This window comes from Microplitis mediator, chromosome 3 (genome assembly GCF_029852145.1).
Source record: "Microplitis mediator isolate UGA2020A chromosome 3, iyMicMedi2.1, whole genome shotgun sequence".
Lineage (NCBI taxonomy): Eukaryota > Metazoa > Arthropoda > Insecta > Hymenoptera > Braconidae > Microplitis > Microplitis mediator.
Genome location: NC_079971.1, coordinates 571,285 through 587,555, shown reverse-complemented (window position 1 = coordinate 587,555; position 16,271 = coordinate 571,285). Strand labels below are relative to the sequence as shown.

The following is a 16,271-nucleotide window of genomic DNA, read 5'->3' as shown; positions in this document are numbered from 1 at the left end:
CGCTAGTTGAACCGGTCATTGGTCTATTTATCTCGGTAAAATAGCGGATGGATGGTGGGCCAGGAAAAAGCTCGGAGCTTTAGTTGTCTGTAGTTGTCTTGCGTCTCGGTGTGGAGCCGGTACACAGTTTTAAGGTCTATTTTAAGTAAGTCTAAATTTGTTCTCTGATGGCATACGTTTAGTGTTTGAGTATAAAGCCCCGAGTGGATGGAAACGTGTGTAGCTCCGGACAAAGTTTGACCAGTCGGTTAGATACTTCCAACAGTACTGCTGCTACAGATCTTGGATCCTGCTATTGAGTAAATCAGGTAGATTACCATTGTCTTGCTAACAATTCGTCATTAAGCTTCGCCTAATACTTGATTCACATAATCAATTATTTTTACTTTTTTCTTTCTTTTTTTTTTTTTTTTACAATTCACCTTTTGCGAGCTACAGCTTATGCACTCCGCTTGGCTATCAAATAAGGATAAAGTTCTAATTAAAAAGTGGTTATTGCTTCTTCCCACTACCCTCGAGAAAATCTAGTGGTTTATTCTCCGGACCGTAAAAGGCGACGTGCTGCGAGTACGCGTTTGCTTTCTGTTTATTTTATTTCATTTTTTTTCTATTCGATCTATTAAAAATATATATTTATACATAGATACATATATATATTTATAGATACTTGTATATGTGTGTCTATATTTATTTATAAGTACTAAAAAATGTTTAAATGTCTAAAAAAGTCCAATGAGCACGATATGCTTTCTTAGTTTTCTTAATTTCGTTCATTCGTCTTATTCTTGTTCTTGTTCTTGTTCTTGTTCTTCTTTTGCGTCTATCCTATATAATGCGCAATATTATTTATAGAATACGACCTCGCAGTCTTTGGCTTTTCCAAAACTAACGCGTAATTTATATTTACTTTATTTATTTATTTTAAAAAATATTATTTGGGCGTTATTTTAGTGGCACGCTTCGAAGCTTCAGCAATCACGATATTTATTGTTTCGATATAAATATTTAAAACAATTATTATTATTATGAAAAAAAAATGTATTTTCTTGCAGCCAATTTCCTCGGGTAATTATTTACTTCGTCATGTCGGATATTCAAGGTCAGTTTAACCGCTCAATTTATGCAGTGAGGTCAATTATTGGCGTATCCGCAATTCAAATAAAATAAATTACTTATATTATAATAATAAATATATAGATATTATAAATTTAAAATAGCTGTAGATATGTAATTATTGTTAGTGTAATAATTAAAAATAAATTTGGCTGGTGGATAAGAGGGAAAACGAAAAAAAAAACTGTTTCAGACAAATCCATTGGCGAGGACGTTGGGGACAAGATCATCGAGGATGGAAGTCTAGTGTCGGTCGAAAATTCCAGTGAAGCTCCGGATAACAATGAGGAGAGCAGCAGCATTCACCAGTTGTCAGCAGGTTCGTCGGCTCGATGAAAAAATAATAAACAACAACAACAACAACGGGCTGATGTTGCTGACGTTCTTTCAGAGACGATGAGGAGCCTCAATGAGGAGATTGCGAGAACTCTGGACTTAACTGGTACTGGAACTGGAACTGCAACTGGAAGCACAACCACAGCCACTGGAACAACGACTGGGACAAGTACGACTACGACGACACAAGACGAGACGGGAGATCTGTCGACACAACCAAAGAGGGACGAAGTCCAAGTTGGAAAAACAGTTGCCGGTGAGTGCAGGAATATATTGCCCGTATTAGTTGAGCATTTGCGCTCGGCACTTGAACTGACATCGGCCAGTACTAAGCGGATCATCGCCGACGAGCCACTGGCACCTGATCCGCTCTCGTGTAATCGTAATTATCACTACCAGGATCCAACATCAAATTCCTCGTTATCGCAAACGCACACCATGGATTTTAATTTTTTTGGAGACCTCCTGGTCTCGGACATAAAAACTGCCCTTGTCCGGCTTCAAGAAACCTTGAGACGCGTTGACGTCGACGCACTGACTAGATACAGTTCGACTTTGGAGTCAAACGAGAAATTACGTCTGCTTCAACTGATTTCTAATCTGGTTTCTAATTTAAAAATGGCCAAGCTAGACGACGTGTCTTCTGTTCAACCCCAACCGCAGCCGCAGCAGCTGCAGGTTCCGGCTGTGAGCACAGCAAACTCATCAGTCAGTTCACCAGCTAAAAGAAGACACCGCGGCAAAGACAGACATACCATCGGTGTAAGCAGCGAAGAATTAGCGCGGGCTAGAAGGTGGCTCGAAGAACGAGGCACCGGTGTGACATTAACATCTCAGAGACTATCACTCGCTCCGCAGACTGTCCAGCTTGACCCGAGCCCAGTTAATCCTGAAAGTAATCTGGAAAATAAACTTTTTGACAGTCCGCGGGCCTGCGACAAGCACATGAAGGACGCTATCAATCAGCAGCAGTCCTTGCAAAGCAGGACTAAGGACACTGAGGCCCAGGTAAATGCCGTCGAGCCAAGTGATACTAAAGTTTCAAGTGATAAATTGGAGACTGATACCGAGCAAGTTAATTTTATAAATATCAATAATAAAGTCGCGAGTAATAAATTCACCGCAAAGAAGTTTAAGATAAAACGTGCTAACACCATTGATATTCCGAATTACCTGAAGCTACAGGCGGAAAAATCACAGTCCTGCAGTCCAGGATTAAGGAGACCCATTGACATTGGTGACAGATTGTCTTGGAACCCACCCCAAGCAAATGTCCTGATACCTTCGTTTGAACCTAAAACTGAAAATGACAGAAAATTTCTGGCGCTAATTAACCGTAATAATGATAATAATAATAATAATATTAATAATAATAGTAATAGTAATAATAGTTATGGTAATAATAGCACGAGTGGTTTTAATCAGCCGTTTAAAAGTTTTAATTATCGTCAAACAAGTTCAATTGCTGATAAAAACTGGAAAAGTAGGTTTTCAAATATTAAAACGGCGTTTGACAAACCCTCGCCACCGGCATCTGTCGACGGATCATCAAGAAGAAGTTCACGAGACGACGGTAAGAATAATTACCGTGAACATCCGGGTGTTCTTGTCGGTTCTCTTAAACTCGGTAGACCAGAATCCGCCAACGCCGCGATAAAGGACTACAATTTTGGGCGTAAAGTCGGCAATTTCACGCATGCCGCGACTTCACCCTTTCAGAAGATAAATAATATAAAAAATATTTATAGCGAAGAAAAACCAACGCCGTCTTACTATTTACCGGCATGCGCCTCTAGTGGAATGCTCAGAGCCAAGCTGAAGATGTTTGATCACCAGCAAGAGACAGTATCACCAGTTACAACAATGCACGTTGATCCGTTACCGCGGGTTCAATTGTCAGCTGCGCATACCAAAGTAAATGTGAAACCTGAAAAAATAATCAAAGACACGGGCTACTCAACTGATGCTTTGAATCATTGCCAAAATAAAATACGTAACAATGGGTTTCGTAATCTCTCTTACGATAAAGTTAGAAGACATACTGTCATTTACGATACCAACGGTAATGATGATAACAATAACAATAATAATAATAATAATATTAATATTAATAGAATTAATAATAATGATAATGATAGAAAAGTACAGGGTCAAGATGTCCAAAAACAAAGTGTTGCAGTACAAACAAATTATCCAATTCAATTGAATAATCAACATGTCGAAAATGATGATCATGAGTCATTGATAGGAAATATTTGTCCCCGTCCTCATCAGCAAAAAAATTATCAATCTGTGCCAATAACATTTTATGAGAATGAAAATCCTATATATGAACCACCAAAACCAGTGCCAAGAGACATTGATTTTTTAATCCCGCCGATAATAAACAGTAATTACAACAGCAATAGATTCGTTGATGACGAATCGGACCACTCATTCATGGACGATGAAAACATCGCGAACCAAGACATCAGTGATGATAGAATAGTAACTCGTTACACCAGCGCAATAGCTACCGTTGAAAACTCACCGCTGTCTCCAATAACTCCAGCGTCTGTGTCGCCGCCTGATTATCAAGAGGCTATACCTTGTGCGGCGATACAACCGGTTCTCAGTGATGATGTCCAGCGTCACAATATGCTTCAGCAGAGTCTTATTCGTCGATTGCATTACGAGACAGATAAAGTAATTAAACCCATTCAGATCCCGAGTCAAGCTCCGATTCCGATTCCGATTCCGACAGCGACTGTGACTCAGAATAAAAGTATGAGTCAGAGTTTGAGTTTTAATAAAAATCCTAGATACTCGATGATTCATTACGATGATAATTTGTCACCGATTACTACAGAAGTGGTACAAAACGGTCGTGAATCTGTTGAACCATTGATAGAAAGTCGCAACACCCAAGAAAAAATAAATATTTTTGAAGAAAAATCAACTCGCCGACCAGATCCTCTGGTGATTCGTCCGATTCACATCCCGCCGAAGATAAATATCGTCAGTCCTTCAAGGACGATGCCCCAAGGATTGAATCCTAATAATAATCCTTACGTACCTCCACTGCCAGTTAAATATTCGAGCCCAGTGGACTCGAGCGATGAGTATCTGGTGAACTGCGCGACTCGCCCGCACCGATCAATTGTCCTGTCAAAATCCGAATCCTGGCACCAGCTCGCCTTGTCCAAGAACCATCTCCAGGTGCCTCCAGTTCCCCCTCACAAACCACCGCGCGTGAGCTCCTGCAAGCACTTGGACCCTGAGAAAAACGACATGAAAAAAATGGAGGAAAAGGTCCAGCGGTACTTTGACAGATCAAACAGCAGCCTGGGGCAGAGCAAGCGAGACTCGGGACCGAAGCGAAGGTCCTTGCCGAGAAAAAATAACCTGGGAAGTTTGGCACGCAGTCATACGATGCCGCATATTTATGACGATGTCACCGATGTCGATAAGGCATTCGATAGTCTCTTCGAAGAAACGACTCGCGATCGCCACTGATTATAACAAAATTATTATTATTATTTTTACAAGTTTAAATATTGATTAATTAATTTTATTTATTTTATCGAGTTGTAAAATAAACATTTAAGATTAATAAATAATTTTATTTAATTAGAGTTTTGTTATAAGCCAGGCTTTATTTTACTATAATTTATTTATAATCTTTGTTTCAATAAATATAGGAAATGTTTTTAATAACCAAGAGCTTTAAGACTTCTGATCAACTTGTGGATCATGGTGAGATCGTAGATTTCCTTAGATAATAATCTATAGATCATAGATTTTTTTACTGCAATTTATTTTTTATTTTTTTTTCTGGCTTATTAATTTAAAATATAAAAAATATTTTCTCACCGGATTAATAAACAATTTTTTTTAGATATTGCTTTAGATTAAAGTTTGGATCCAGCATGACTTGATGAATAAATAATTAATAAAATAAATTTTGTTTGCATGTTTTTTCAGTTAATAAGAAACCAATGTCACCGTTTGCTAAATTCCGCGAGCTTGATCGTCAAAACAGTTCAAGCACTCCCAGGTAATTAATTAAAAATTTTAATTAGCTAATTTAATTACACTGCGTTGATTATTTTTATTTAGTTCACCGAGGACACCAGGAACACCCAAAGAATTTACTTTTAAATTTACCGACCCCATTGTACAGAACAATGCGGTGCAGATCAAGGAGCGATTGCTGTCGTGGTGTCGGGCTAAGACCAAAGAGTATGAGGTAAATTTGATACTTTACTTCATTTATATGCTTATTGCTTATCAATTTAAATAATTTCGTGGATTCAGAATGTTCAGATAGATAATTTTTCAACGAGTTGGAACAACGGGCTGGCATTTTGCGCTCTGCTCCATCATTTCAAACCTCAGGCATTTGATTACGATAAACTGAAGCCGGAAAATCGGCGGAAAAATTTTACGCTCGCTTTTGAAAAAGCTGAGTAAGTATTTTAATTATTTATTTAAAATTTCGGTAATTATATAGAAGTGGGGCTCCCCTGTTTTTTGAATAATTTTATTGACATATACGATGAAAAATCAAAAATTTTATTTTTTGACTTTTCAATCGCCAAACTCTTTATGAAATTGAATTTTTTAGGCATTGATTAAATTTTTACCATATATCCGCCGAAGAGTAGAACAAAATGAAAAAAAAAATTCTCGGATATCTTCATTTTTCGATTTTTTATAGCCAAAAAACAGTGAATCCCCAATTTATGAGATTAGCAAAACAGTGAAAACGCTGTAAAAATTTTTCTAATTCAGTTATTCGACTTTTTTTTTTTCAAATTATTCTATTTTCAATGCGCAACAAGAAAAAACATAGAAATTATAAAAAAAAAAAAAACGTTTTAATGCTTAAATATTTGATTGAAAATCAAAAATTTAATTTTTTGACTTTTCAATCGCCAAAATCTTCATGAAATTGAATCTTTTGGGTATTGATTTAATTTTTTTTATCAATCCGCCGAAGAGTAGAACAAAATGAAAAAAAAAATTCTCGGATATCTTCATTTTTCGATTTTTTATAGCCAAAAAACAGGGGAGCCCCACTTCTATATAATAACCAAAATTTCTTTTTAATTTTTCTAATTGTAATTATTTTAATTTGCAGAGAAATTGCTGGGATTGTTCCACTTTTGGATGTTGAGGACATGGTGGTGATGCGTAAACCAGATTGGAAGTGTGTATTTACTTATGTCCAATCAATTTACCGCCGCTTTAAAGACGAAGATTAATTAATTCATTAATTTACAGTCTATAATTTTTTACGGGCAATGTACGAATTAACGTGCATTTAAAAAAAACAAAATCTATAATCAACATCTGATTTATTTTTTACACATCTTTAAATACATATTATTATTGTTTCGTTAAATATTTAATTTTATATATATTTTATATTTGTTACTGGATGATAACTTTACTTGTGTTGATTATTTAAATATAAAAGTAGAAAAGTTTTATGACTCGACGGTATTAAAAAAAAGAGAAAAACAAAACGTTATTGTAATTTGTGATTAACTAATTAATGTTTGATTTATTACTCAGGTGTATTGAAATTTAATTAATAATAAATTTAAAATCAGTCAAGTGTTCAAATACGTACTCCTGTCTTACCATTAATATATTAAATTTATTTTTTTCTAAAAAAATAAATTAGGTTTGATTCTTATTGTTATCAAAGAGTGTCTTCGAGCGAATTATTTATGTCGCTACGATCTTCTCCAACCATTTCCTGCAACAAATCATTTTTTTTTATTAATAAAAATATTTTATTTATTAGATAAATAATTTATGAATCAGGAGATAAAATTACCTGAAGCACTTCGACAAGTGCTCGAGTTTCGTCAAGCATCTCTTTGTATATTTTCTTCTCTTCTTCGAGTTTAGCAATACGTTGAGTCAGTTCTTGGTTCTCTTCTAAAGCATCGTCCAAAGCAATACGTCGTCTTTCCGCTAATACTTCCCAATAATTTTCACTTGGACCAGCTACAAAAATTAATTACAAGTAAATTACTTCGCCCTCTTCAAAAATTGCCTCTCAAAAAATTAATTTTAATGATCCTGAAGTCAGTAGACAATTGAAAGTTTTTTGATTTTTTTTTTAACAATTAAATTTGAAGAAAAAAAAAACTAAAAATATGTACGTGTAGAAAATTTTAAAAACTGTAGGTGCAATTTTTTGAAATATTTTTTTTTTATAATTTATCATTTTTTAAAAAATTCAAAAATTATTAGAGGTCGGCAGACTTCAGTATCGTTTTCAATTTTGTGAGCTGGGTTATTTTTTCAGAAAACTCTTTTATTAATTTTTAAAAAAGTACCTTCAGATGTCAAATCTTCAACTTCAATTTGAATTTTATTTCCTCTGGTAGTCTGGCATGCTTTGTCTTTAAATGTTAGTTTTTTTGTTTTTTTGTCTTTTTGTGGAGCCTCTTTTTTAGTTTTTGCTGACATCTCACTGCAACAATTAATATAATGAATAAAAAAATAAAACAAAAATCATTAAATAATTTATTTAAATAAACTTACTCCTTGACGAGACCTTGGGCAGGCGTTCTGGATCTCAGTTGTCTGCCAACAAGGTTCTCCTTGTCCTTGGCTGCGGGTTGAAGAGTTTGTAGTGCTTTTTTAGATTTGTCGTGCTGAAATTAAAAATAAAATAAACTATAACAGAACTCATACATTTATGTAATTAAAAATTATTAATTTTGTTGTAATAAACTGCCAACTAACCTCCAAATTTTCCGAATGTGCCGTGGCTACGTTTGCTCCTCCAGTTTTCATATTTCACGTCTTTACTACCAAATTAATTACCACTCAAACGAGTTAATTTATTAAATCTTAATAAATTAATTATTTAGAATCAATAATTAATTTATTTTCTATTACTCATATCAACTTCCCTCGTCAAGTAACGGCCACCTTCTTTGAATGTGTATATAATTTTTATCGCATGCGCAGCGAAATACGCGCGTTTTTTTCCGCGGGAGATTCCTTACATTCAAACTTGTACTTACTGGTGCGAGAAATTAATAAATAAAAAAAACTGATCGTTATCCACAATTGTGTTGTTTATTAAATGACATATATTTTAATATAAAAATTCAGAAAATTTAATTTTAAAACATAAATTGTTCCATCAGATTTTTAGAACGGGTAGGGACTGCTCTGCAGGCAACTGCGCAGGTCATGGAAGATCTCCAATAATTTTTTTAGATTTACGATTGGTAAGTAAGAATGATACTGAAGTTAGCAGACGTCTGATAATTTTTGGATTTTTTTTTAGACGATAAACTGTAAAAAAAAAAAAAATATTTAAAAAAATTGCACCTGTCGTTTTTTAAATTTTCTACATATGCATATTTTTAGTTTTTGATTTTTTGTAATTAATTTGGGGAAAAAAAAAAAACCGAAAATTACTAATTGTCTGCTAACTTCAGTATCACAAGTAAAAAAGTCAATTTGTAATGAGTGTGAACGTAGCTGACAGCAATTTTAAAAAATTTTAATTAAATGAATAAAATGTAAATGGAGTAAAAATTTAGAAATTTGTATTTAAATGAATACAAGACTATTTAGATTTCCTTATTTTAATTAATTTATTTATTTAAAATTTATGAGTTGTCTCATGTCTGCTACATTCACACTCATAATTTGTATCATAGACAACCGCCCAGACAGTGCTGCCAGAACGTGGGATATTTGGCTTGCAGGCACACCGTCAAAAGTAAAAATTTCAGAAGTATACCAACTTCAGAAACTCACAGTTAGGAATGTAAAAAATAAAGATGGTTCATAATTCAGAATGACAAATTATCACCTTGTCAAAAACATCGAATCTCTAATCTTTATATCAACACATACTCAGAATTTACAATATTCATTCTTTCGTAATAAAGAATTAACAATATTTAGAATGACAATATTTCAGAAATCCAATACTTCCGAAATATTCAAACTACGAACGCCAATTCTTCAGAATTACATTTTATACGAATGACCATTTTAGTAAAATTTTCTAAGCTTTGCTGACAGTCGGTATTACAGACTTTCCCTATGAATTTACCATTATCATGTGAGTGCTTTGGCGGATTGATTGGGTTTAAAAAATTTGTATGACTCGTTATGTAATAATTATATATGAATTTTACGAGTTTAATTTGTATGAAGGATTATATTGAATGTACTGAATAAGGATAGAAGTGCTATTTGTGGCCAGTAATAATTCTTATAACTCTCTAATCATGAATAAGTGAAAATAAGTGAAGATTTACTAATGCCAAGTGCAAACCGAACCACTAATTTCAAAAAGCGGTTCGGTTGGCACTCAGAATTAGTGAATATTCACTTATTCATGTTTAGAAAGAATAGTTGAGTTATAATTATTTAAGCTTCAACATAAAATCGTAAAATTAGTGACATAATTTTTTTAACACATACTAATAAACAATATAATCTCATCTGAATAGAAAAAATAGAATTATCACCAGTTAAATTTTTACGAGAAATCCCAGAGACATACCATTGAAATTCTATAGAAAATATAAAAATTATAACCAGTTAAATTTTTACGAGAAATCCCAGAGACATACCATTGAAATTCTATAGAAAATATAAAAATTATAACCAGTTAAATTTTTACGAGAAATCCCAGAGACATACCATTGAAATTCTATAGAAAATATAAAAATTATAACCAGTTAAATTTTTACGAGAAATCCCAGAGACATACCATTGAAATTCTATAGAAAATATAAAAATTATAACCAGTTAAATTTTTACGAGAAATCCCAGAGACATACCATTGAAATTCTATAGAAAATATAAAAATTATAACCAGTTAAATTTTTACGAGAAATCCCAGAGACATACCATTGAAATTCTATAGAAAATATAAATATTATAACCAGTTAAATTTTTACGAGAAATCCCAGAGACATACCATTGAAATTCTATAGAAAATATAAAAATTATAACCAGTTAAATTTTTACGAGAAATCCCAGAGACATACCATTGAAATTCTATAGAAAATATAAAAATTATAACCAGTTAAATTTTTACGAGAAATCCCAGAGACATACCATTGAAATTCTATAGAAAATATAAATATTATAACCAGTTAAATTTTTACGAGAAATCCCAGAGACATACCATTGAAATTCTATAGAAAATATAAAAATTATAACCAGTTAAATTTTTACGAGAAATCCCAGAGACATACCATTGAAATTCTATAGAAAATATAAATATTATAACCAGTTAAATTTTTACGAGAAATCCCAGAGACATACCATTGAAATTCTATAGAAAATATAAAAATTATAACCAGTTAAATTTTTACGAGAAATCCCAGAGACATACCATTGAAATTCTATAGAAAATATAAAAATTATAACCAGTTAAATTTTTACGAGAAATCCCAGAGACATACCATTGAAATTCTATAGAAAATATAAAAATTATAACCAGTTAAATTTTTACGAGAAATCCCAGAGACATACCATAGAAATTCTATAGAAAATATAAAAATTATAACCAGTTAAATTTTTACGAGAAATCCCAGAGACATACCATTGAAATTCTATAGAAAATATAAATATTATAACCAGTTAAATTTTTACGAGAAATCCCAGAGACATACCATTGAAATTCTATAGAAAATATAAAAATTATAACCAGTTAAATTTTTACGAGAAATCCCAGAGACATACCATTGAAATTCTATAGAAAATATAAATATTATAACCAGTTAAATTTTTACGAGAAATCCCAGAGACATACCATTGAAATTCTATAGAAAATATAAAAATTATAACCAGTTAAATTTTTACGAGAAATCCCAGAGACATACCATTGAAATTCTATAGAAAATATAAAAATTATAACCAGTTAAATTTTTACGAGAAATCCCAGAGACATACCATTGAAATTCTATAGAAAATATAAAAATTATAACCAGTTAAATTTTTACGAGAAATCCCAGAGACATACCATAGAAATTCTATAGAAAATATAAAAATTATAACCAGTTAAATTTTTACGAGAAATCCCAGAGACATACCATTGAAATTCTATAGAAAATATAAAAATTATAACCAGTTAAATTTTTACGAGAAATCCCAGAGACATACCATTGAAATTCTATAGAAAATATAAAAATTATAACCAGTTAAATTTTTACGAGAAATCCCAGAGACATACCATTGAAATTCTATAGAAAATATAAAAATTATAACCAGTTAAGTTTTTACGAGAAATCCCAGAGACATACCATAGAAATTCTATAGAAAATATAAAAATTATAACCAGTTAAATTTTTACGAGAAATCCCAGAGACATACCATTGAAATTCTATAGAAAATATAAATATTATAACCAGTTAAATTTTTACGAGAAATCCCAGAGACATACCATTGAAATTCTATAGAAAATATAAATATTATAACCAGTTAAATTTTTACGAGAAATCCCAGAGACATACCATTGAAATTCTATAGAAAATATAAAAATTATAACCAGTTAAATTTTTACGAGAAATCCCAGAGACATACCATTGAAATTCTATAGAAAATATAAAAATTATAACCAGTTAAATTTTTACGAGAAATCCCAGAGACATACCATTGAAATTCTATAGAAAATATAAAAATTATAACCAGTTAAATTTTTACGAGAAATCCCAGAGACATACCATTGAAATTCTATAGAAAATATAAAAATTATAACCAGTTAAATTTTTACGAGAAATCCCAGAGACATACCATTGAAATTCTATAGAAAATATAAAAATTATAACCAGTTAAATTTTTACGAGAAATCCCAGAGACATACCATTGAAATTCTATAGAAAATATAAAAATTATAACCAGTTAAATTTTTACGAGAAATCCCAGAGACATACCATTGAAATTCTATAGAAAATATAAATATTATAACCAGTTAAATTTTTACGAGAAATCCCAGAGACATACCATTGAAATTCTATAGAAAATATAAAAATTATAACCAGTTAAATTTTTACGAGAAATCCCAGAGACATACCATTGAAATTCTATAGAAAATATAAATATTATAACCAGTTAAATTTTTACGAGAAATCCCAGAGACATACCATTGAAATTCTATAGAAAATATAAAAATTATAACCAGTTAAATTTTTACGAGAAATCCCAGAGACATACCATTGAAATTCTATAGAAAATATAAATATTATAACCAGTTAAATTTTTACGAGAAATCCCAGAGACATACCATTGAAATTCTATAGAAAATATAAAAATTATAACCAGTTAAATTTTTACGAGAAATCCCAGAGACATACCATTGAAATTCTATAGAAAATATAAAAATTATAACCAGTTAAATTTTTACGAGAAATCCCAGAGACATACCATTGAAATTCTATAGAAAATATAAAAATTATAACCAGTTAAATTTTTACGAGAAATCCCAGAGACATACCATTGAAATTCTATAGAAAATATAAAAATTATAACCAGTTAAATTTTTACGAGAAATCCCAGAGACATACCATAGAAATTCTATAGAAAATATAAAAATTATAACCAGTTAAATTTTTACGAGAAATCCCAGAGACATACCATTGAAATTCTATAGAAAATATAAATATTATAACCAGTTAAATTTTTACGAGAAATCCCAGAGACATACCATTGAAATTCTATAGAAAATATAAAAATTATAACCAGTTAAATTTTTACGAGAAATCCCAGAGACATACCATTGAAATTCTATAGAAAATATAAATATTATAACCAGTTAAATTTTTACGAGAAATCCCAGAGACATACCATTGAAATTCTATAGAAAATATAAAAATTATAACCAGTTAAATTTTTACGAGAAATCCCAGAGACATACCATTGAAATTCTATAGAAAATATAAATATTATAACCAGTTAAATTTTTACGAGAAATCCCAGAGACATACCATTGAAATTCTATAGAAAATATAAAAATTATAACCAGTTAAATTTTTACGAGAAATCCCAGAGACATACCATTGAAATTCTATAGAAAATATAAAAATTATAACCAGTTAAATTTTTACGAGAAATCCCAGAGACATACCATTGAAATTCTATAGAAAATATAAAAATTATAACCAGTTAAATTTTTACGAGAAATCCCAGAGACATACCATTGAAATTCTATAGAAAATATAAAAATTATAACCAGTTAAATTTTTACGAGAAATCCCAGAGACATACCATAGAAATTCTATAGAAAATATAAAAATTATAACCAGTTAAATTTTTACGAGAAATCCCAGAGACATACCATTGAAATTCTATAGAAAATATAAAAATTATAACCAGTTAAATTTTTACGAGAAATCCCAGAGACATACCATAGAAATTCTATAGAAAATATAAAAATTATAACCAGTTAAATTTTTACGAGAAATCCCAGAGACATACCATTGAAATTCTATAGAAAATATAAATATTATAACCAGTTAAATTTTTACGAGAAATCCCAGAGACATACCATTGAAATTCTATAGAAAATATAAAAATTATAACCAGTTAAATTTTTACGAGAAATCCCAGAGACATACCATTGAAATTCTATAGAAAATATAAAAATTATAACCAGTTAAATTTTTACGAGAAATCCCAGAGACATACCATTGAAATTCTATAGAAAATATAAAAATTATAACCAGTTAAATTTTTACGAGAAATCCCAGAGACATACCATTGAAATTCTATAGAAAATATAAAAATTATAACCAGTTAAATTTTTACGAGAAATCCCAGAGACATACCATTGAAATTCTATAGAAAATATAAAAATTATAACCAGTTAAATTTTTACGAGAAATCCCAGAGACATACCATTGAAATTCTATAGAAAATATAAAAATTATAACCAGTTAAATTTTTACGAGAAATCCCAGAGACATACCATTGAAATTCTATAGAAAATATAAAAATTATAACCAGTTAAATTTTTACGAGAAATCCCAGAGACATACCATTGAAATTCTATAGAAAATATAAAAATTATAACCAGTTAAATTTTTACGAGAAATCCCAGAGACATACCATTGAAATTCTATAGAAAATATAAAAATTATAACCAGTTAAATTTTTACGAGAAATCCCAGAGACATACCATTGAAATTCTATAGAAAATATAAAAATTATAACCAGTTAAATTTTTACGAGAAATCCCAGAGACATACCATTGAAATTCTATAGAAAATATAAAAATTATAACCAGTTAAATTTTTACGAGAAATCCCAGAGACATACCATTGAAATTCTATAGAAAATATAAAAATTATAACCAGTTAAATTTTTACGAGAAATCCCAGAGACATACCATTGAAATTCTATAGAAAATATAAAAATTATAACCAGTTAAATTTTTACGAGAAATCCCAGAGACATACCATTGAAATTCTATAGAAAATATAAAAATTATAACCAGTTAAATTTTTACGAGAAATCCCAGAGACATACCATTGAAATTCTATAGAAAATATAAAAATTATAACCAGTTAAATTTTTACGAGAAATCCCAGAGACATACCATTGAAATTCTATAGAAAATATAAAAATTATAACCAGTTAAATTTTTACGAGAAATCCCAGAGACATACCATTGAAATTCTATAGAAAATATAAAAATTATAACCAGTTAAATTTTTACGAGAAATCCCAGAGACATACCATTGAAATTCTATAGAAAATATAAAAATTATAACCAGTTAAATTTTTACGAGAAATCCCAGAGACATACCATTGAAATTCTATAGAAAATATAAAAATTATAACCAGTTAAATTTTTACGAGAAATCCCAGAGACATACCATTGAAATTCTATAGAAAATATAAAAATTATAACCAGTTAAATTTTTACGAGAAATCCCAGAGACATACCATTGAAATTCTATAGAAAATATAAAAATTATAACCAGTTAAATTTTTACGAGAAATCCCAGAGACATACCATTGAAATTCTATAGAAAATATAAAAATTATAACCAGTTAAATTTTTACGAGAAATCCCAGAGACATACCATTGAAATTCTATAGAAAATATAAAAATTATAACCAGTTAAATTTTTACGAGAAATCCCAGAGACATACCATTGAAATTCTATAGAAAATATAAAAATTATAACCAGTTAAATTTTTACGAGAAATCCCAGAGACATACCATTGAAATTCTATAGAAAATATAAAAATTATAACCAGTTAAATTTTTACGAGAAATCCCAGAGACATACCATTGAAATTCTATAGAAAATATAAAAATTATAACCAGTTAAATTTTTACGAGAAATCCCAGAGACATACCATTGAAATTCTATAGAAAATATAAATATTATAACCAGTTAAATTTTTACGAGAAATCCCAGAGACATACCATTGAAATTCTATAGAAAATATAAAAATTATAACCAGTTAAATTTTTACGAGAAATCCCAGAGACATACCATTGAAATTCTATAGAAAATATAAAAATTATAACCAGTTAAATTTTTACGAGAAATCCCAGAGACATACCATTGAAATTCTATAGAAAATATAAAAATTATAACCAGTTAAATTTTTACGAGAAATCCCAGAGACATACCATTGAAATTCTATAGAAAATATAAAAATTATAACCAGTTAAATTTTTACGAGAAATCCCAGAGACATACCATTGAAATTCTATAGAAAATATAAAAATTATAACCAGTTAAATTTTTACGAGAAATCCCAGAGACATACCATTGAAATTCTATAGAAAATATAAAATTATAACCAGTTAAATTTTTACGAGAAAT

The 16,271-nt window shown here is 30.2% G+C and overlaps 3 protein-coding genes across 4 annotated transcripts; 2 read left to right on the top strand and 1 right to left on the bottom strand.

Moving 5' to 3' along the window:
- Positions 1–82: 82 nt before the first annotated feature.
- LOC130664778 (putative uncharacterized protein DDB_G0277255) lies at positions 83–5,063 on the top strand. 2 transcript variants are annotated; one of them, XM_057464870.1, is made up of 4 exons: positions 84–308; positions 1,053–1,099; positions 1,307–1,432; positions 1,505–5,063. In XM_057464870.1, the coding sequence occupies exons 2-4, from the start codon at positions 1,084–1,086 to the stop codon at positions 4,942–4,944; spliced, it is 3,582 nt and encodes a 1,193-aa protein (XP_057320853.1). In that variant the 5' UTR covers positions 84–308; positions 1,053–1,083; the 3' UTR covers positions 4,945–5,063. The 2 variants fall into 2 exon arrangements, with proteins under 2 accessions (XP_057320854.1, XP_057320853.1); XM_057464871.1 differs by lacking the exon at positions 1,053–1,099 and having other exon boundaries at positions 83–308.
- On the top strand, positions 4,977–6,953 carry LOC130664789 (smoothelin). Its single transcript, XM_057464886.1, has 5 exons — positions 4,977–5,184; positions 5,413–5,485; positions 5,548–5,677; positions 5,746–5,897; positions 6,572–6,953. Exons 1-5 carry the CDS (start codon positions 5,133–5,135, stop codon positions 6,693–6,695), a joined length of 531 nt encoding a protein of 176 aa, XP_057320869.1. The 5' UTR covers positions 4,977–5,132; the 3' UTR covers positions 6,696–6,953.
- A 153-nt stretch (positions 6,954–7,106) lies between these two features.
- LOC130664788 (geminin) lies at positions 7,107–8,411 on the bottom strand. The gene is made up of 5 exons (XM_057464885.1): positions 8,197–8,411; positions 7,993–8,105; positions 7,785–7,921; positions 7,277–7,449; positions 7,107–7,195 (listed from the first exon to the last, which is right to left on the bottom strand). The coding sequence occupies exons 1-5, from the start codon at positions 8,245–8,247 to the stop codon at positions 7,139–7,141; spliced, it is 531 nt and encodes a 176-aa protein (XP_057320868.1). The 5' UTR covers positions 8,248–8,411; the 3' UTR covers positions 7,107–7,138.
- Positions 8,412–16,271: the final 7,860 nt, after the last annotated feature.